Raw genomic sequence first — 22,336 nt, 5'->3', positions numbered from 1 at the left:
ATTAAACAGAGCATTCTCAAAAGGGATCAGAGGGACACGAGCTAGTATGTGTTGGTTACAGGTCTGGTCCTATAGCAACCCCCTCCCTCTGTGTCTCTGTCATAGCTCTGTCCTCACTCCCTAAAAACTCATTGTGCCTCAGCTCCATTCAGACTCACCCTGGTGGCCCATGGTATGAGGTGTTGTCAGTGTGAGGAGGCCTGTGGGTGACTCAGCCACACTGAAGGTCACCATTGGATACCCTTTAAGGTCACTGTGTTTACCTTACCAGCCCCATGTCCCTCTGACTAACAGACTGGACAGCCACAGAGGGCAGCTGTCACTGCTAGACCCTGCGTCATAGGTACATTGCTCCCCAGCCCAAGCCCATATTTGATCAGGAGATAAAGAGCTTACATGGTTTTATTAAGCCCACAGGTCTGGGACTGTGACCTCATGACAGATTTGAACAATGAGTCCCAGGAACAAATATAACTCTACGGATGATCATCTTTCCACTCAAATGATGGTTGGAATGATAAGTAGTTCATGTCGGTCACCTTCCATCAGAGGACTGACTGGCTACCTGAATGTCTACCAGGTGTTATAGGCACAACCTTTTGTTATGTTACTATAGTGTGAACTGCTGCTGGTGAGTCAGTCTGATAAATGAACATATTGTTCAGCTCTCCGATTTCTCTGACCTGTGGTGCTCTTTTTTCCTCCCAGAGACTCACGGTCTGTTTCTACTTGTATGCGTCTGATGAGAATAGCAAAAACAGGAGAGATGATCCATGGTTGCTGAGTAGAACTGGCCAGGTTCCTGACGACACACCAGACTCCAGAGCTCCAATTTGATTACTCTTCCTCTCCGTGACAGAGCTTTTCACTGGGTTTTCATGAGAATAACTTTCTATGAAATTCAGATGGTTATCATCCACGTCATGTTGATTTTCAACCAGACCTTGTAGCTGTGATCGCTTTGAATCGAAGCACCCAACACCGAGCTACATCAACTCAGATATACATGATTAGAATATGATTCACATCAGAGACCAATCGCGTTTTTGAAAATGGCAGCGATAATGATGACCTCAGCCATTGAGTCGTCGATCCAGTCACTGATATAAAATGGTATGCTGGTCTCTACCTACTTCCTGTTTTCTCTTGATCTAATATTCTCTCATTGACACCTGCCTTACTCCCTCTCCAATGACGAAGGGTTAGGCATTCAAACGGTCATTTATCATCTTTAATTATCTTCTAAAGCCAAATAAATAAATAGGATACTGACTTCAATTACCCGTCTCTGTGGGCCATTTATCAAAAAGCATTTCACAATCAGAGCACAGAGCCAGACACCCAATAAGCTGAAGTCATTCTGTAATACATGGCTCATATGATCTCCACGTGCTCAGAAAGCATGCCAGCTAAAGGTCATTATGTGAATGGGGAAAGTTATCTTTATTACTTAGGATAGATACTTTATACCTACCACAAAATCATTCATTTCGTATGCATTGTGTTATTATACTCACTATAGGGCTAATAATGATATTATCATATGAAAGAGAAATCTATTGGCTCCATACATTCATATCAATCAACTAACTGATCCCAACCCATTGCCTGGTAAAGGTGAGCCAGTAGCCCCTCCATTCTGAACAGCCACCACATATTGATCAAACCATTGACTTTGTCTCTCTTGTTCCCATGCACAGAGGGCTGTCTGACTGAATCCATCTGTTCTGCCCATATATGCTCTGTCCCTAGCCGTTTCCTAGAGTACCAGTTTCACATACCCAGGATGGGGCCAATGAAAATTGTTCTACCAATTTCACACTCTATTGGCTCATCTCTCTCCCTCTGTCCTGACTGTTGCTCTCATCTCTTATTCTCTCCATCCTCTGACAGAGTCCTTCTCTCCCTCTCCCTCTGCAGCCATGCCACAGAGCCAAAGTATTACTCAGAAATAAAACAAAAGCTCTTTTGCGACCCACAGGTCCTTGATTTGATCGATTAATCAGCAATTCCAGCACAGTTTTTTGTTTCCTCCCAATGAAGTTACAAGCCACCATTATCCTGGGCCTAACAGGTCAAATCAGGGGTCAAATCAGTCCATACATCCATCAAGCTGTGGACTACTGAAAACTCCTTTCTGAAGGCTCAGGAAGGCTGATCTCAGTACAATCAAGCTGTCAGTCTCCTGCCATCAATTCAGAGTGAACAGTTCACTATAACCAGGGGAGAACCTATACCCCTACCAACAAAATACAACAGTTCAGATAATGGTTGGGCAGACACAAACATGTCATTGGCCTTGTTGTCTGTTGCTCCACACAGCATGCAACAACTACGGGAATGAAAGAGAAGCAACTGCGACCTGGACAAGATAAAGCAAAGCAGTGTGACACAAACACAGAGTTACACATGGAATAAATGTACAGTCAATAATACAATAGAATAATCTATATGCAATGTGTGCAAATGAAGTAAGATTAGGGAGGTAAGGCAATAAAGAGGCCATAGTCGCGAAATAATTATAATTTAGCAATTAAACACTGGAGTGATAGATGTGCAGAAAATGAATGTGCAAGTAGAGATACTGGGTGCAAAGGAGCAATAAATCAATAAATAAATAACAATATGGGGATGAGGTAGTTGGGTGGGCTATTTACAGATGGGCTATGTACAGGTGCAATGATCTGTAAACTGCTCTGACAGCTGATGCTTAAAGTTAGTGAGAGAGATATGAGTATCCAGCTTCAGTGATTTTTGCAATTTGTTCCAGTCATTGGCAGCAGAGAACTGGAAGGAAAGGCTTTCGGGGTGACCAGTGAAACATACCTGCTGGAGCACGTGCTACACGTGCTACAGGTGGGTGCTACTATGGTGACCAGTGAGCTGAGATAATGACATCGCCGAAGTCGAGGATCGGTAGGATGGTCAGTTTTACGAGGGTATGTTTGGCAGTATGAGTGAAGGATGCTTTGTTGCGAAATAGGAAGCTGATTCTAGATTTAATTTTGGATTGGAGATGCTTAATGTGAGTCTGGAAGGAGAGTTTACAGTCTAACCAGACACCCACGTATTTGTAGTTGTCCACGTATTCTAAGTCAGAGCCGTCCAGAGTAGTGATGCTGGAAGGGCGAGCAGGTGCGGGCATTTAGTTTTACTTACATTTAAGAGCAGTTGGAGGCCACGGAAGGAGAGTTGTATGGCATTGAAGCTCGTCTGGAAGTTAGTTAACACAGTGTCCAAAGAAGGGCCAGAGGTATACAGAATGGTGTCGTCTGAGTAGGTGTACATAGGTCTACATCTAGGTCTAAATAGACAAACAACCCTCTCCTCGTCTCCTCCCTGGGCCACGCAGCAGGAGACAGACTGGGGATTCGTTTTCCACTAATAATTTATTCCCCAGACAGATTAATCTACTCATTCCACACATTCCAGGCCACCCCCCCCCAGGCCACCCCTTTTACCCCCTCAACCTCTCCCCCCCTCCCTCAACTAGCCCCCTAATCTCTCAACATTCCCATCTACTCCCCAAAACATGTCCAAGCCTCCCTAATCTTGAACCGTAGAAGTACAGTGGAGCCCAAGTATGGATTGTAGCCTACTCCATTCCACTCTTCCTGCTGCACCACTCAAAATTCAAACAAGTCAAATAAAATAATGGTTATATTCTAGAGGTTAACCGATTAATCGGAATGGCCGATTAATTGGGGCCGATTTCAAGTTTTCATAATTGGAAATCAGTATTTTTGGACACCGATTTTTTTTTTACACCTTTATTTAATCTTTACTTAACTTGGCAAGTCAGTTAAGAACACATTCTTATTTTCAATGACGGCCTAGGAACGGTGGGTTAACTGCCTCGTTCAAGGGCAGAACGACATATTTTCACCTTGTCAGTTCGGGGGATCCAATCTTGCAACATTACAGTTAACTAGTGCAACGCAATAACGACAGTTGCACTCCACAAGGAGACTGACTGCCTGTTACGCGAATGCAGTAAGCCAAGGTAAGTTGCTAGCTTGCATTAAAATCTTATTTAAAAAAAATCAATCAATCATAATCACTAGTTAACTACACATGGTTGATGATTTTACTAGATATTATCTAGCGTGTCCTGCGTTGCTATAATCTGACTGAGCATACAAGCATCTAAGTATCTGACTGAGCTGTGGTAGGCAGAAGCACGCACGTAAATATTCATTCAAACAGCACTTTTGTGTGTTTTGCCAGCAGCTCTTCGTTGTGCGTCAAACATTGCGCTGTTTATGACTTCAAGCCTATCAACTCCCGAGATGAGGCTGGTGTAACCGAAGTGAAATGGCTGGCTAGTTAGTGTGCGCTAATAGCGTTTCAAATGTCACTCGCTCTGAGCCTTGGGGTGGTTGTTTCCCTTGCTCTGCATGGGTAACGCTGCTTCGATGGTGGCTGTTGTCAATGTGTTCCTGGTTCGAGCCCAGGGGGAGCGAAGAGAGGGACGGAAGCTATACTGTTACACTGGCAATACTAAAGTGCCTATAAGAACATCCAATAGTCAAAGGTTAATGAAATACAAATGGTATAGGAGGGAAATAGTCCTATAATTCCTATAATAACTACAACCTAAAACGTCTTACCTGGGAATATTGAAGACTCATGTTAAAAGGAACCACCAGCTTTCATATGTTCTCATGTTCTGAGCAAGGAACTTAAACGTTAGCTTTCTTACATTGCACATATTGCACTTTTACTTTCTTCTCCAACACTTTGTTTTTGCATTATTTAAACCAAATTGAACATGTTTCATTATTTATTTGAGGCTAAATTGATTTTATTGATGTATTACATTAAGTTAAAATAAGTTTTTATTCAGTATCGTTGTAATTGTCATTATTACAAATAAATGTTTAAAAAAATATTTATATATATTTTTTTAAAGAAATCGGCCGATTAATCGGTATCAGCTTTTTGGTCCTCCAATAATCGGTATCGGTGTTGAAAAATCATAATCAGTCGACCTCTATTATATTCTGACATGGGGTCTGTAGTTAGTGAAATATGATCACAGACTAGGGGAGGCAGGGTGAGAGCTGGTATGAAAAAACAGCCTCACCACCACTTCAACTGGATACTACACTCTTTTTCCATATCCTTCATCCTGCTCTCTAAATTAGCTTCATAAAAGAAGTCATAAAACCCCAACAAACGCAGTGCTAATTCTAGAGCCATTTCTCCTTTTTTAAACGTATTTTACCAGGTTTTGTCTCATTAAAATACCTACAAAGTGATACTTTGAGACCAGTTTGACACAAAGCTGAGAAGTGTGACAGATCAGAAGAAGACCCTCCAGTTCTGCTGGCTAGCAGTGCATTGTGGGCTGCAGTCAGTAATCAGTTATGACTGTTGGAATTCGGATGCCCATGGTTCCCCTCACCATCAACGCTGGGGTCCTGGGGCGAGGACATTCCTGTGATGTCACAGAGGGTGGCCAGGCTTCCTGGCCCACAGCAACTGCTAGGGGTAAAAGGGGAAGAGGTGAGGGGGCAGAGGAGCTGTAGACTGCACCCTTCAAGGCCATGGAAACCCACTGACAGTAATGCATAGAGAGCAGCGTGGTGGGCCAGACCTGGGCAAGGTAGGATGGTGTCAGTCAACTCGGATACACAGATGAGGGCATTCTAGATGTGGCATTGTAGGCCGGAATGGAATGTGTTGCAGTAACTACTGTAGCTACAATAAATAGCTTGAGAGAGACTACTTTATTGGTTTGACTCAATTACAGTGGAAATTGATATCATTGGCAGGAATAAGGGTCAGAAAGAAGGACTGTTCCCTGTCTAGTGGATATGACAGGGAAGGGAGGTTGTGTAAAGTGACCATTTGGACTAGAGAGAGAGAGAGAGCGAGGGCGAGACTGCACATTAAAGGCAGGAAGTCATTGTCCTCCCTCACACCTAGCGAGGCTTCCTTCCTCCCACACCTAAGCCTGTTGACCCCCACAGAGGGTAACGGCCTCACACACACACTTTGCTCATACCTCACAAAGCACATTTTCCACAGGCTTCTGACACGGGGTGAAATGAGAAACACCTGTGAATGTGTAACAGCAGTAACAGGGGCTCATCATGGGGTTCTAATGTAGCCCTGCTGCTGGTGTCAACATCCTAGGGCTTATTGGAAACTGGAGTATAATGTCTCAATTCCACTGAATTCACCGCGAGCTGCTCTGAGAAGAGATATAGAGGTACAGGAGAGTGGAATGAGAAGTCATGGTCTCACTTCAAAGGAGGAGTACAGACGTATTACTGTTCACTGGAGGGTTAGGTGGGTCAGACAAAGTAGAGACCCATGCAAGGGACCTGCATTAGAAATGATGTTTCTGAGCAGTGTTGTACACACACACACACACGCAGCAAGATTCAATGTTCTTTTTGGTTCACTAAGCCCATTGCCCCGACAGACATCCAGCAGCACCAAAATAGCAGAAGACACACACTCATGTTCTCAATGCTTAGGCTAGTCACAATAGAGAGGGGGAGCCACCCTCCACTACTCCTGATACAGTCCCTGTTCAGATCCAATCCCTACGTCTGATACAGTCCCTGTTCAGATCCAATCCCTACGTCTGATACAGTCCCTGTTCAGGTCCAATCCCTACGTCTGATACAGTCCCTGTTCAGGTCCAATCCCTACGTCTGATACAGTCCCTGTTCAGGTCCAATCCCTACGTCTGATACAGTCCCTGTTCAGGTCCAATCCCTACGTCTGATACAGTCCCTGTTCAGGTCCAATCCCTACGTCTGATACAGTCCCTGTTCAGATCCAATCCCTACGTCTGATACAGTCCCTGTTCAGATCCAATCCCTACGTCTGATACAGTCCCTGTTCAGATCCAATCCCTACGTCTGATACAGTCCCTGTTCAGATCCAATCCCTACGTCTGATACAGTCCCTGTTCAGATCCAATCCCTACGTCTGATACAGTCCCTGTTCAGATCCAATCCCTACGTCTGATACAGTCCCTGTTCAGATCCAATCCCTACGTCTGATACAGTCCCTGTTCAGATCCAATCCCTACGTCTGATACAGTCCCTGTTCAGATCCAATCCCTACGTCTGATACAGTCCCTGTTCAGGTCCAATCCCTACGTCTGATACAGTCCCTGTTCAGATCCAATCCCTACGTCTGATACAGTCCCTGTTCAGGTCCAATCCCTACGTCTGATACAGTCCCTGTTCAGATCCAATCCCTATGTCTGATACAGTCCCTGTTCAGATCCAATCCCTACGTCTGATACAGTCCCTGTTCAGGTCCAATCCCTACGTCTGATACAGTCCCTGTTCAGATCCAATCCCTACGTCTGATACAGTCCCTGTTCAGATCCAACCCCTACGTCTGATACAGTCCCTGTTCAGGTCCAATCCCTACGTCTGATACAGTCCCTGTTCAGATCCAATCCCTACGTCTGATACAGTCCCTGTTCAGATCCAATCCCTACGTCTGATACAGTCCCTGTTCAGATCCAATCCCTACGTCTGATACAGTCCCTGTTCAGATCCAACCCCTACGTCTGATACAGCTCATCCCTGTTTGGACCCATTCACTAACACAACAGAAAGCCATCAATGAGTTAAACACGGATGCACCTCATGCTGTTTAGAATGCAGTCACCTGTAAAACAGACTGTTATTCATCCAAGCTCTTACCTACAGAGAGCCCAGTCTGGCAGAGCCCCAGCCTACAGTCATCACTGTGAGAACTATAGAATGACTCAAACCTGTCTCCACTCTTAAATATGCTGAAAACAGGTTGAGTCTGAGCATAGAACACCTGCTGCCATCGGGGGTAATACTGTACACCCAGGTAGTTGATCTGAATTCCTTGAATTGCAACTTCAGATATTCCAAGCGATTTATTCCAGTGTACCATGAGGCAATCACGCAGTCCAGTCCTGTCCGTACATATCTACAATCTAAGGGTGTAGTCACTGCTACATTCCCCAGACAGCGATCCAAACACTCCCTGCTTCCACAGAGATCCTTCATGTCAGAATGTATCACATTACCAAGTGACCTGGTTGGCACTGTTCATCTGCCCACTTTCCATGCATGTCACTTTCAAATAGTCCCAAGACATCTCCCTTGCTCTCATTTTATGGGGCATATTTACATTCAGGCACTGCTGCTACTTTATCCAGACAATCCTGGCAGTTTCCACATCTCCGCTCTCCCCAGAGGTCCTCTAAATGTGTGTTTGTTAGAAAGAGTTGGTTGTGTACTGTCCTACATGTCCCTCCTTGCCCTCCACAGTGGCTGGTGGCAGCTCCAGGGAGGGAGAGAGGGAGTGAGGGGCAGCATCTTCAGGTAACCTCATCTCCCTGGCTCAGACTGTAGCTATCCCAGCTATGTGTAACTAATGAAAACACTTCTAGACGGATGCTGGTGGTTCTCGCTCTTCACTCACCCACCCAACACCGTGTCTCCAGTGGTGCCCTGCATGCCCAGACCGTGGGTGGATAGGTGGCATTGTGTGGCCACCCAAGACACAGGCCCCAGTAAAACATTGGACAGACCTGCAGCGCTGGGGAAGCTGCCATTCTACCTGAGGTGGTTGAGCTCCCCTCTCTACCCTTACGGAAAAAAACACATGAATTTGTGTCCAAAAACACGTCTCCATGTGATCTTTAGTGAAGTTAATACGATAACGTGGCAACATGTGATAACATGAAACTACACATGAAAAGTTTTCCACAAAACATGTTTTCACATTAATACACATGAAAATTTCATGGGAAATAATGTGATTTTCCACATGTGAAATCATGTGTTTTTTCTGTAAAGGTACTTAGAACAGCCCGATAACCTCTAACATATACAGTAATAAAGCACCTATGATAATAATTTATTTCATAACAGGACTGTCACTCATAGCCATGCATGTACAGTTGAAGTCAGAAGTTTACGTACACTTAGGTTGGAGTCATTAAAACTCGTTTTTCAACCACTCCACACATTTCATGTTAACAAACTATAGTTTTGGCAAGTAGGTTAGGGCATCTACTTTGTGCATGACACAAGTCATTTCTCCAACAATTGTTTACAGACAGATTATTTCACTTATAATTCACTGTATCACAATTCCAGTGGGTCAGAAGTTTACATACACTAAGTTGACTGGGCCTTTAAACAGGTTGGAAAATTCCAGAAAATTATGTAATGGCTTTAGAAGCTTCTGAAAGGCTAATTGACATCATTTGAGTCAATTGGAGGTGTACCTGTGGATTTATTTAAAGGCCTACCTTCAAACTCAGTGCCTCTTTGCTTGACATCATGGGAAAATCAAAAGGAATCAGCCAAGACCTCAGAAAAAGTGTAGACCTCCATAAGTCTAGTTCATCCTTGGGAGCAATTTCCAAACACCTGAACGTACCATGTTCATCTGTACAAACAATACTACGCAAGTGTAAACACCATGGGACCACGCAGCCGTCATACCGCTCAGGAAGGAGACGCATTCTATCGCCTAGAGATGAATGTACTTTGGTGCGAAAAGTGCATATTAATCCCAGAACAACAGCAAAGGACCTTGTGATGATGCTGGAGGAAACAGGTACAAAAGTATCTATATGCACAGTAAAACGAGTCCTATATCGACAGAACCTGAAAGGCCACTCAGCAAGGAAGAAGCCACTCCCCCAAAATTGGCATTAAAAAAAAGCCAGCCTTCGGTTTGCAACTGCACATGGGGACAAATATTGTACTTTTTGGAGAAATGTCCTCTGGTCTGATGAAACAAAAATAGAACGGTTTGGCCATAATGAACATCGCTATGTTTGGAGGAAAAAGTGGGAGGCTTACAAGCCAAAGAACACCATCCCAACGGGGGTGGCAGCATCATGTTGTGGGGGTGCTTTGCTGCAGGAGGGACTGGTGCACTTCACAAAATAGATGGCATCATGAGGAAGGAAAATTATGTGGATATATTGAAGAAACATCTCAAGACATCAGTCAGGAAGTTAAAGCTGGGTCGCAAATGGGTCTTCCAAATGGACAATGACCCCAAGAATACTTCAAAGGTTGTGGCAAAATGGCTTAAGGACAACAAAGTCCAGGTATTGGAGTGGCCATCACAAAGCCCTGACCTCAATCCTATAGAACATTTATTGGCAGAACTGAAAAAGCGTGTGCGAGCAAGGAGGCCTACAAACCTGACTCAGTTACACCACCTCTGTCAGGAGGAAGGGCCAAAATTCACCCAAATTATTGTGGGAAGCTTGTGGAAGGCTACCGGAAATGTTTGACCGAAGTTAAACAATTAAACAATTTAAAGGCAATGCTACCAAATACTAATTGAGTGTAGGTAAACTTCTGACCCGCTGGAAATGTGATGAAAGAAATAAAAGCTGAAATACATCACTCTCTCTACTATTATTCGGACATTTCACATTCTTAAAATAAAGTGGTGATCCTAACTGAGCTAAGACAGGGAATTTTTACTAGGATTTAATATGAGGAATTGTGAAGAACTGAGTTTAAATGTATTTGACTAAGGTGTATGTATGTAAACTTCTGACTTCAACTGTATGTTGAGCAAACTCCCCACATCGTCAAGGGCTTTCATGGGGTCTCCACTCAACCCCGGTCTGTAATCTCAGACTCTGCTCCCTCCCACCAGTGAAACCTCTAAAAACCAGTGAACTGAGGAGAACATGTTCATGTCGCTGGTTTATTAAGGGTGCATTCTTTCCCCCTATTGGAGAGACTCAACAGTTCATGGCTGTCTGAGATCAGAGATCTATGACAAGAGCCCGCCAACAGAAATACCATTTTATACTGAATGAACTCCACAGCTGTCTGCCATTAGGGGAGCATCTGCCAACATGTGTCTATATGAGTGGGATTGTGTGTGTGTACACTGCCATTTGTCTGAAACTCTAGTCCATCCACCAAGGAACACATAGTTATTTCACTACAGAGAGAGGGTCCCCCCTGCCACCATATCCCTGTCCTGCCTGGTCCTTCACACCTGTCCTGTCACTCAGACCTGACCTCTTCCCTGCAGTTAACACTCTCTGCCCCAACACAAGACCCTCTATTCCCAGCCCTGTCGGTCCGGGCCTCCCCATACTGCACCCTGGCCCCTTCTCCAGGCAACACAAAGCCCCCATTGTGAGCCACAATACAGGCCGCCCCATTACTCTCCCGTCTGCTCTGGAGTGCAGGAGCACGTCCAGACCTGCATGTCAGCAGCAGAGCGTGCTTCGGACGAGGGGGTCAGAGCAAAGAGAGGGAGCCTCGTCTGTAGCAGTTCCTGAGACTCAAACATGTGTCTGAGAGAGACAGAGAGTGTCAAACACAAACAAATGACCTGAGGAAAGGGCTACATCCCATAATAAGCACCTAGAACTATTCAAGCTCTGCTCCTGCTGACAGCTTAGGTGCAGTGAGGCCTCGGTACGGTCCGGTTGACTAACCCCCTGACTGAAGCCAGAGGGCCAGAGACAGGGACGCTGTTACTGTAAATGAGGAGAGAAGAGAATGGTACAGAGAGAGAGAGAGAGAGAGAGAGAGAGAGAGAGAGAGAGAGAGAGAGAGAGAGAGAGAGAGAGAGAGAGAGAGAGAGATGGTCATTGGTTGAGGCAGAAAATAAACTGTAGAATGGTCTGTGAACCTTCCATAGCAATGCTAGAGCCATAGTCTGGGCTGAAGTCAGAACACAGACATTCCACACACTTGTCCTCCTGTGTTCTCCTCACAAAGGAACCACGTTGGGGAAAGAGAGCGCACAAAGCCACCCGGTTGTATTTTTCAGTTAACAGTGCTGTAAGTGAAAGGGTCCCAGAAAAGCCCTGGCAGGATGAGTGGAATTTTTCCGTCAACGTCCTCTGAGCCAGAACATTTTGAAGAAAAGGGGGAAAAAAGACAGAACAAAAGAAGGAACAAAAGAAAAGAAGTGGAAATGAGATAGGTTGGCTTGTTTAGTTCCTGAGAGGAGAAGAAAGAGAGCCATTACAGAACAGTGGGGGATCCCTAAAAGCCCAAAATGGCTTTTGAAGCATCAATAGGGGCAGCCTTTCCACTCCCAAATTAAATAATCTGTATAATCTGTATAACACACTGTAAGCACTACGCAGATCATAAGTTATTCAACTGTGCAAGATACAATATACTGTCAATATAAGGTCAGCTACTCAGAAAGTGAGCTGACACACTAACTCCTCTGTGTGATGTGCCAGTGCGGGAATGTTATTTTGGTCACACTCATATCCATAATGAGGCATCCCTCTTCAGGCAGCCGGACAGTCTGCACTCTGCAGTGATCTGAGGCCCATGACACTACCACGATGACTCAGTACTTAGCATGCTGCGGATCGCTAAAACAAGGGATGACCCCAATCCACAGTAGACCCCCTAGGGTGTGTACACAATGACCACTATGTGGCAGGACTGTGGGCAGTGGGGCAATGGGGGGGGGGGTAGATTTGACATGGGGCCCCAATTCAAACACTTCTCATGTTGAAACTGGAAGGCAGGCTGGCCACAATGGGTGAGTGCACTGTGCAGGGACTCAGCCTATATTTAGTTAATGGAAAGTATGATGGGGGGGGGGGGATTGGTCACAAGGGTTTCATGGCTATCATTGGTTAAGACACCATAATGTATGTGTGGATGGGGGTCACAAAAGGAAGTCAGTGATGAGACGTTGGGTGAGGTGGGGGGATAGAGGTGTTTGAATTGGACCAACCGGTAAAGCACTTTACCTACTGTATACGTGTGGTCACTGGCCAATATCATAACACTACTCAACTCCTCAATAGAACTGAGAAGCAGGAAGGATTACTGCTCATCGCTTCAAGCTCTGGCTAAAAAAAACTACAGACACAAACAGTACCAGTCAAAGGTCAGGACACACCTACTCATTCCAGGGTTTTACTTTATTTTTACTATTTTCTACATTGTAGAATAATAGTGAAGACATCAAAACTATGAAATGACACATATGGAATCATGTAATAACCCCCCAAAAAACAAATTATTCAAAGTTGCCACCCTTTGCCTTGACGACAGCTTTGCACCCTCTTGGCATTCTCTCAACCAGCTTCATGAGGTAGTCACTTGGAATGCATTTCAATTAACAAGTATGCCTTGTTAAAAGTTAATTTGTGGAATTTCTTTGTGTTCAGTTGTGTTGTGACAAGGTCTGGGTGGTATACAGAAGATAGCCCTATTTGGTAAAATACCAAGTCCATATTATGGCAAGAACAGCTCAAATAAGCAAAGAGACATTTCAAGAACTTTGGAAGTTTCTTCAAGTGCAGTCGCAAAAACCATCAAGTGCTATGATGAAACTGGCTCTCATGAGGACCGTCACAGGAAAGGAAGACCCATAGTCACCTCTGCTGCGGAGGATAAGTTCATTAGAGTTACCAGCCTAAGAAATTCCAGCCCAAATAAATGCTTCAGAGTTAAAGTAACAGACTCATCTCAACATGAACTGTTCAGAGGAGACTGCATGAATCAGGCCTTCATGGTCGAATTGCTGCAAAGAAACTACTACTAAAGGACACCAATAAGAAGAAGAGACTTGCTTTGGCCAAGAAACACAAGCAATGGACATTAGACCGGTGGAAATCTGTCCTTTGGTCTGATGAGTCCAAATTTGACATTTCTGGTTCCAACCGCTGTCTTTGTGAGACGCAGAGTAGGTGAACGAATGATCTCTGCATGTGTGGTTCCCACCTTGAAGCGTGGAGGAGGAGCTGTGATGGTGCTTTGCTGGTGACATTGTCTGTGATTTATTTGGAATTCAAGGCACACTTAACCAGCATGGCTACCACAGCATTCTGCAGCGATATGCCATCCCATCTGGTTTGCGCTTAGTGGGACTATCATTTGTTTTTCAACAGGACAATGATCCAACACACCTCCAGGCTGTGTAAGGGCTATTTGACCAAGAAGGAGAGTGATGGAGTGCTGCATCAGATGACATTGCCTTTCATAATCACCCGACCTCAACCCAATTGTGATGGTTTGGGATGAGTTGGACAGCAGAGTGAAGGAAAAGCAGCCAAGTGCTCAGTATATGTGGGAACAAGACTGTTGGAAAAACATTCCAGGTGAAGCTGGTTGAAAGAATGCCAAAAGTGTACAAAGCTGTCATCAAGGTAAAGAGTGGATACTTTGAAGAATCTAAATTCTTACAATGTTTGGGTTACTACATGAGTTTATATTTTATTTCCCAGTTTTGATGTCTTTACTATTATACTACAATGTAGAAATTAGTAAAAATAAAGAAAAATGTCTAGATTCTAACACAGGGACGAGGCTGCTAAGGGGGCATGTGTCCAGCACCCTTCCCAGTACAACGAGAATAGCGCAGCTTCTTCCTGAAGATGAAAAGACCTGAGATTCTTTCTCTTCCTGTAGCTCTGAGCTGCAGTAGCAGTGATAGTGACAGCAGTACTGTAGGGTGGAAGCCAGAACATCCAGAGCAGCAAGCCACAGTTCTGGATATATCCAGTTAGGGCCAGCCTGAGGAGCTGTAATGACAGAGAGGCTCCAGGCTCCATCAAATGGAACTTAGCTGAGGAGGCAAAACCAGACCCACTGAGAGACTGTACTGTTCAGAAGGCTGACGTTACTCTGAACTCATTGAAACTGAACACACACTGTATCTATTGAAAAGTGTCCCTTTGCAAGGAGCCAGAGATAGATAGAATGTCTCACTGGAGGAAGAAGATTAACAGTGAGTGGTACATTTCCCTAGGATCACAGGTAGAGTTAATAGCATCCTAAGTCTTGATCCTGGGCTCACACTCTCCAAGTCCCTCAGTCAGTGGCCATCAATGTTAACAGGCTGAACTTTCACCTCTAATTAAACTGGTTCTTATCTGCAAAAGAGCCAGGGAGGTCCTGGTCCAGAGCATATGCCATCCCACCTGGGATACAGGACAGTCGGCAGGGCAAGTAGAGGGACCTTAAGGAAGGCTAATTATGTGTGCCAAGTGGTTTTTGACTTAACGCAAACAAATACATGCCATGGTCTGAAATTGAAGCATTCATGTTTTGCAGACAATGTACATACCTTGCAGATAGACTGTACTCTTTGTGGTTTGTGAAACTACAAGCCTATTGTTGAGCTTTTACACATTACATAGTCTCAAAGTGGGACAGTATAGTCTGTCTGTCTCAGTAGATCCACGTCAATAAGTAGTCTGTCAGACCCCTATGGCTTGCAGAGGCAGGGGGGCAGCTCGACCATGACTAACGATGCCACTGCTTCCCTGACTCTGGAACCTTTCACACACTATTCTCCTGGATTATGCAGCAAAACCCACACAATCCACAACTCAGCAGGGCACCTGCCAGTCACACTTTGTGCACGTTGCGTCGCAGCAAAAGAGAGAGACGGAACGAGTCCACGGAGGAAGGAGCTATACCTTCCAAACACTGCACAAAACAGAGTGAGAGAGGAGGTTTACCTTGGAGCATGCAGCGGTATGCTGACTCTGAAATGGCGTAGATGTGTGGTGGCATCTCATGACGCTTCTTCCCTCTGTACATCTCTATGATGTTCTCGGAGTAGATGGGCAAGTTTTTGTAGGGGTTTATCACCACACAGAACAGCCCAGAGTAAGTCTATGGGGGGGGAGAGAGAAACAAAACAAAAATACAGTAAATTAACAAAATAAGAGTAAGTTATGAATGCAGATTTTATCTCTAGAAGAGGTTAAAATGGGACCGGAGGTTTTTCCAAGATGAGTTTCCATTGTACTGTGATCGAGGAGGATAAAAACGTGTTCGTCTGAGAAGTGATCAATCTCTCTGTGGTTGAACTCAATCATCATACATAATTCATAAGAATTACTCAATCATCATTTTCTAACTCTAGAGTGGCTCTGAAGTGGTCTGCAAAATGTCAGTGTAATAATTAAATCATTATGCTACATTTTGGTCCCTTACATAGAGGCAATAGTAGAAAATGGATAAAGTGGGAGAAATAGTTGTGGGAAAGGCAGTCAAATGGTAGACTAGCTTATCATGAACTATCCAGTTGAATGTCAAATCTGGCAGCTCCTTAGTGACGCCTCCCCATTAAACAGTCTGAACTCCACGGCCATAGTGAGTGCCTCCTTATCAAGCCCTGTGGCTAATGTTCTGAGAAATGACAGAGGCCTTGGTGGGACATTAGCTCATTCTCATGTGACTGGGGCTTGACATTCCCACTAAAGAGTGGAATGATCCCTCCCTACCCTCACACACACACACACACACACACACACACACACACACACACACACACACACACACACACATTTTCCAACGTGCAATCATTGGAAAATAAAATGGATGACCTACGATCAAGATTATGCTACCAACGGGATATTAAAAACTACTATCTTATGTTTCACAGAGTCGTGGCTGAACGACAAGACGGATAAAATAGAGCTGGCAGGATTTTCCGTGCACCAGCAGGACAGAGGAGCTACGTCTGGTAAGACGAGGCGCTGGGGTGTGTGTCTATTTGTCAATAACAGCTGCTGGTGCGCAATATCAACTATTAAAGAAGTCTCGCCTGAGGTAGAGTACCTTATGATAAGCTGTAGACCACACTATCTACCAAGAGAGTTCTCATCTATATTATTTGTAGCCGTCCATTTACCACCACAAACCAATGCTGGCACTAAAACCGCACTCAACCAGCTGTATAAGGCCATAAGCAAACAAGAAAAAGCTCATCCAGAAGTGGCGCTCCTAGTGGCCAGGGACTTTAATGCAGGCAAACTTAAATCCGTTTTACCTAATTTCTACCAGCATGTCACATGTGCAACCAGAGGAAAAAAAGATGTATACAAAGCTCTCCCCCGCCCTCCATTTGGCAAATATGACCATCATTCTATCCTCCTGATTCCTGCTTACAAGCAAAAACTAAAGCAGGAAGTACCAGTGACAAGCTCAATACAGAAGTGGTCAGATAGTCCTGTAGCATAGCATCCGCACTGTTTTGCTAGTGCAGACTGGAATATGTTCCGGGATTCATCAAATGGCATTGAGAAGTATACCAGTCATCAGCTTCCTCAATAAGTGCATCGACAACGTCATCCCCACAGTGACCCGTACGTACATATCCCAACCAGACGCCATGAATTATAGGCAACATCCGCACTGAGCTAAAGGCTAGAGCTGCCACTTTCAAGGAGCCGGACACTAATCCGGGCGCTTATAAGAAATATAAACTTTTTAAAAATCATTTTGGAGAAATTGGTCTGCCTTCTGTAAGAAACATTGCCTTGTGCCTTGGAATTCCGTTACAAAACCCCCCACATATCTTTAAGATACTGTATGTTCTCCTTTCTCTCCATCATTAGTAGGGAGGATAATAAAAGTTTCATAGAAGTAACAAGTAAAGGTAGACTAGCAATTAGTTAGTGTTTTTCATTATTATTATTTTTTCAAAACTATTTTTTCAAAACTCGAACTTCCGTTACCAAAATCTTTAACGAAATTTCAGAGAAAATCGGGAACAACATTTCTGGAATTTAATTGGCTAAAATGAGAAATCATAGTAGTCACAAACCACAGTTGGGTTCACAAGTTTATACAGTACAGCAAAGAAAAGTAGCGGATAGTTCAGTACACTACAGCACACTAGAGTTGAGTACACTATAATGTACTGTACTCTATTGTACTGTTCTGTGCTGTACTATACTGAGCTCTACTGTGCTGTAATTTGTCTCTTTGTCCCAACTTGTGAAACATAGATGTCTATGATTGGTTCAGATTTGGTCTGGTTTGGACCAAACAAATTTGGTCTTGTTTGGAGGCAGAGCTCATTAAAATAAATGGCCAGTGTTTAGAATATTACCCAAATATGCAAAGTAGGATATTGTATATTTATACGTGTATGTGCCTATTTAGGATACATCACCATGAAGAGAATGACATTCATGTCCATAATTATGCATTTCTGTATAGTACATACTGTATCAAGGACCCATGATGAAATTCCGTTATCGCATTTCCATTACTGGGTGTAGATCCACTACACTTATTACTATTCAATAACAAAAATAGATTTTTTCAAACTCAATGTGTCATGTCCTAGCTGACACCCCATTCTTTCTACATTATTGAATCTTACACCGAGAAGAGATATAACAGGGTTTTTGAAAAATTAGAAACAAGAAAATGTTACCAAAATTCTGTTATCAAACATAGAGTTTTATGGTTTCTTAAACTTTGAAATCAAATGGTTTTGGTTTGGCATGCATTTTAAGTAAAAGATCAGAATTGCGCTGTTACCGACCTTATCACACACGCCAAGTAGAGTACAGTGGGGGGGGGGGGGGGAGTAGAGTACAGTGGGGGTGGGGGGATGCAGAGCAGAATTAGGGTGATACCCGCTGACTATCAAAATCCAGAAAAGAGCCACAGGACAGAAACACAATGAGACCCAAACAAATCATGAGTAAACAAAAAGATAATTACTTGACACATTGGAAAAAATGTACTAAAAAACAGAGCAAACTGGAATGCTATTTGGCCCTAAACAGAGAGTACACAGTGGCAGAATACCTGACCACTATGACTGACCTGAAATTAAGGAAAGCTTTGACTACATACAGACTCAGTAAGCATTGCTATTGAGAGATGGCACTGTAGGCAGACTTAGCATGGGTCCTCAGATCCTCAAAATGTTCTACAGCTGCACCATCGAGGTTGCATCACAGCCTGGTATGGCAACTACTCGGCATCCGACTGCAAGGCTCTACAGAGGGTAGCGCGTACGGCCCAGTACATCCAGGACATCTATACAAGGCTCTACAGAGGGTAGCGCGTACGGCCCAGTACATCCAGGACATCTATACAAGGCTCTACAGAGGGTAGCGCGTACGGCCCAGTACATCCAGGACATCTATACAAGGCTCTACAGAGGGTAGCGCGTACGGCCCAGTACATCCAGGACATCTATACAAGGCTCTACAGAGGGTAGCGCGTACGGCCCAGTACATCCAGGACATCTATACAAGGCTCTACAGAGGGTAGCGCGTACGGCCCAGTACATCCAGGACATCTATACAAGGCTCTACAGAGGGTAGCTCGTACGGCCCAGTACATCCAGGACATCTATACAAGGCTCTACAGAGGGTAGCGCGTACGGCCCAGTACATCCAGGACATCTATACAAGGCTCTACAGAGGGTAGCGCGTACGGCCCAGTACATCCAGGACATCTATACAAGGCTCTACAGAGGGTAGCGCGTATGGCCCAGTACATCCAGGACATCTATACAAGGCTCTACAGAGGGTAGCGCGTACGGCCCAGTACATCTATACAAGGCTCTACAGAGGGTAGCGCGTACGGCCCAGTACATCCAGGACATCTATACAAGGCTCTACAGAGGGTAGCGCGTACGGCCCAGTACATCCAGGACATCTATACAAGGCTCTACAGAGGGTAGCGCGTACGGCCCAGTACATCCAGGACATCTATACAAGGCTCTACAGAGGGTAGCGCGTACGGCCCAGTACATCTATACAAGGCTCTACAGAGGGTAGCGCGTACGGCCCAGTACATCTATACAAGGCTCTACAGAGGGTAGCACGTACGGCCCAGTACATCCAGGACATCTATACAAGGCTCTACAGAGGGTAGCGCGTACGGCCCAGTACATCCAGGACATCTATACAAGGCGGTGTCAGAGGAAGGCCCTAAAAATTGTAAAAGACTCCAGTCACTCTAGTCATAGGGTTAGGCCAAGCGGTACCGGAGGGCCAAGTCTAGGTCCAAAAGTCTCCTGAGCAGCTTCTACCCCCAAGCTAGAAGACTGCTGAACAGTTAATAAAATGGCTACCTGGACTATTTGCATTAACACAAGTTTTTTTATGTTGCTGCCATTTGCTGTTTATTATCTATACATAGTCACTTTACCCCTACCTACATGTACATATTACCTCAATTACCTGTTTATTATCTATGCATAGTCACTTTACCCCTACCTACATGTACATATTACCTCAATTACCTGTTTATTATCTATGCATAGTCACTTTACCCCTACCTACATGTACATTTTACCTCAATTACCTGTTTATTATCTATGCATAGTCACTTTACCCCTACCTACATGTACATATTACCTCAATTACCTGTTTATTATCTATGCATTGTCACCTTACCCCTACCTACATGTACATATTACCTCAATTACCTCGACTAACCTGTTTATTATCTATGCATAGTCACTTTACCCCTACCTACATGTACATATTACCTCAATTACCTCGACTAACCTGTTTATTATCTATGCATAGTCACTTTACCCCTACCTACATGTACATATTACCTCAATTACCTCGACTAACCTGTTTATTATCTATGCATAGTCACTTTACCCCTACCTACATGTACATATTACCTCGACTAACCTGTACCCCTCGCACATTATAGCCTCGTCATTGTTATTTTATTGTGTTGCTTTCTTTTTACTTTATTTTGTAAATATTTTCTTAACTCTTATTTTTCTCAAAACTGCATTGTTGGTTAAGGGCTTGTAAGTAAGCATTTCACGGTAAGGTCTACTCTACTTGGCGTGTGTTGTATTCGGCGCATATGACAAATACAATTTGATTTGAGGTGGAAGCTGATTAGAGAAACATATTTCCCTCAGATTACACCGAAACAAAGAACTTGAAAACAAATCCAATTTTGATTAACACCCATATCTATTAGGTGAAATATGACAGTGTGCCATCACAGCAGCAAGATCTGTGACCTGTTGCCACAAGAAAGGGGCAACCAGTGAAGAACAAACACCATTGTAAATACAACCCATATTTATGTTTATTTATTTTCCCTTTTGTACTTTAACTGTGCAAGGCTATAATATTTTGTGAGGTGTAATGTTTACTGTTAATTTCTGATTCACATGCCAATTAACCCCTTTGGGGAGCGGGAGTGTAAGTTCATAGAACACAGAGGTAACTATGTCTGACGGAGCCTGGGGCCCAGTGGCTCCATTCACCTCTTCCAAGGGGTCTGGATAAGGCAATGGGCAGAGGTGACCACAATATAAATAGAACAATAAATAATTATACTTTTATGAGACCACCAAAATATATGGCATACTAGACCTTATCCTAAACCACAGAGGTGAAGCCCATGGGTTGTCTATTTGTGAGCCATAAGATGCAACCCTGTCTAACAATCAGGAGTCAGCCAAGCAATTAAGGCAGAAGGATAATGACTCAGCAGCCCAGCCACCGACAAGCGGCCCTGGAGAGCATGCTCATGATGTAAGAGGAGCCCAGTCAGCTCTTTCAGGGGAATGCCTTGCCAAACACTGACATAGGGAGAGGAAGAGAGAGAAACAGAGAGAGAGTAGGCTGTAAGGAGAGAGAGAGGGGAAAGGAAGGAGAGCGAGAGAGAGCGAGTAGGCTGTACGGAGAGAGAGGGGAAAGGAAGAGAGAGAAACAGAGAGAGTAGGCTGTAAGGAGAGAGAGAGGGGAAAGGAAGGAGAGCGAGAGAGAGCGAGTAGGCTGTACGGAGAGAGAGGGGAAAGGAAGAGAGAGAAACAGAGAGAGAGTAGGCTGTAAGGAGAGAGGGGGGAAAGGAAGGAGAGCGAGAGAGAGCGAGTAGGCTGTAAGGAGAGAGAGGGGAAAGGAAGAGAGAGAAACAGAGAGAGAGTAGGCTGTAAGGAGAGAGGGGGGAAAGGAAGGAGAGCGAGAGAGAGCGAGTAGGCTGTAAGGAGAGAGAGGGGAAAGGAAGAGAGAGAAACAGAGAGAGAGTAGGCTGTAAGGAGAGAGAGAGAGGGGAAAGGAAGGAGAGCGAGAGAGAGCGAGTAGGCTGTATGGAGAGAGAGGGGAAAGGAAGGAGAGCGAGAGAGAGCGAGTAGGCTGTAAGGAGAGAGAGGGGAAAGGAAGAGAGAGAAACAGAGAGAGAGTAGGCTGTAAGGAGAGAGAGAGGGGAAAGGAAGGAGAGAGAGGTGGTCTGTGAGACAGCTGAGCTGACAAGAATCCCTGTTGGTAGAGAAGCAGGGCATAATGATTCTATCAGCCTCCTCTCACTCCTTCTAAACCTTATGGGAGGTTAATAGGAGAAGCCAGCCCTCTGTAACTCTAACTTGAAGCTCCATATTGTAGCTAATTAAAAATGGATTCCCTTGATCTGAAAGCAGGAGCTATTAATAGTGTGGCAGTGCCTCCGTGACGAGGCAGAGCTACCTGGCTGCACCCACAGCAATCCTCTCAGGGCCTACTGTAGCATCCTACCAGACTGCAGCAGGGCCGAGATGGTTAGACACCAGACCAGGAAGAAAAAAATATGTTTATCTGGTTTATTCCTGATAATAACTCTATAATAAC

General features: G+C 44.4%; 1 protein-coding gene across 4 annotated transcripts in view; it reads right to left on the bottom strand.

Moving 5' to 3' along the window:
• Nucleotides 1–22,336, bottom strand: part of LOC135554254 (myosin-10-like) — a 104,852-nt gene that overhangs the window by 73,650 nt on the left and 8,866 nt on the right. For all 4 annotated transcript variants that reach the window (XR_010457667.1, XR_010457666.1, XM_064986426.1 and 1 more), the window contains exon 3: nucleotides 15,455–15,611. Coding sequence is in view for 2 of the 4 variants with exons in the window: in XM_064986426.1 (XP_064842498.1) it covers nucleotides 15,455–15,611 (157 nt within the window). In the remaining 2 variants the exon portion in view is untranslated. The remainder of the gene's footprint in view (nucleotides 1–15,454; nucleotides 15,612–22,336) is intronic.

Source organism: Oncorhynchus masou, chromosome 14 (assembly GCF_036934945.1).
Source record: "Oncorhynchus masou masou isolate Uvic2021 chromosome 14, UVic_Omas_1.1, whole genome shotgun sequence".
Taxonomy (NCBI): Eukaryota; Metazoa; Chordata; class Actinopteri; order Salmoniformes; family Salmonidae; genus Oncorhynchus; species Oncorhynchus masou.
This window is presented reverse-complemented; position numbering and strand designations above follow the sequence as displayed.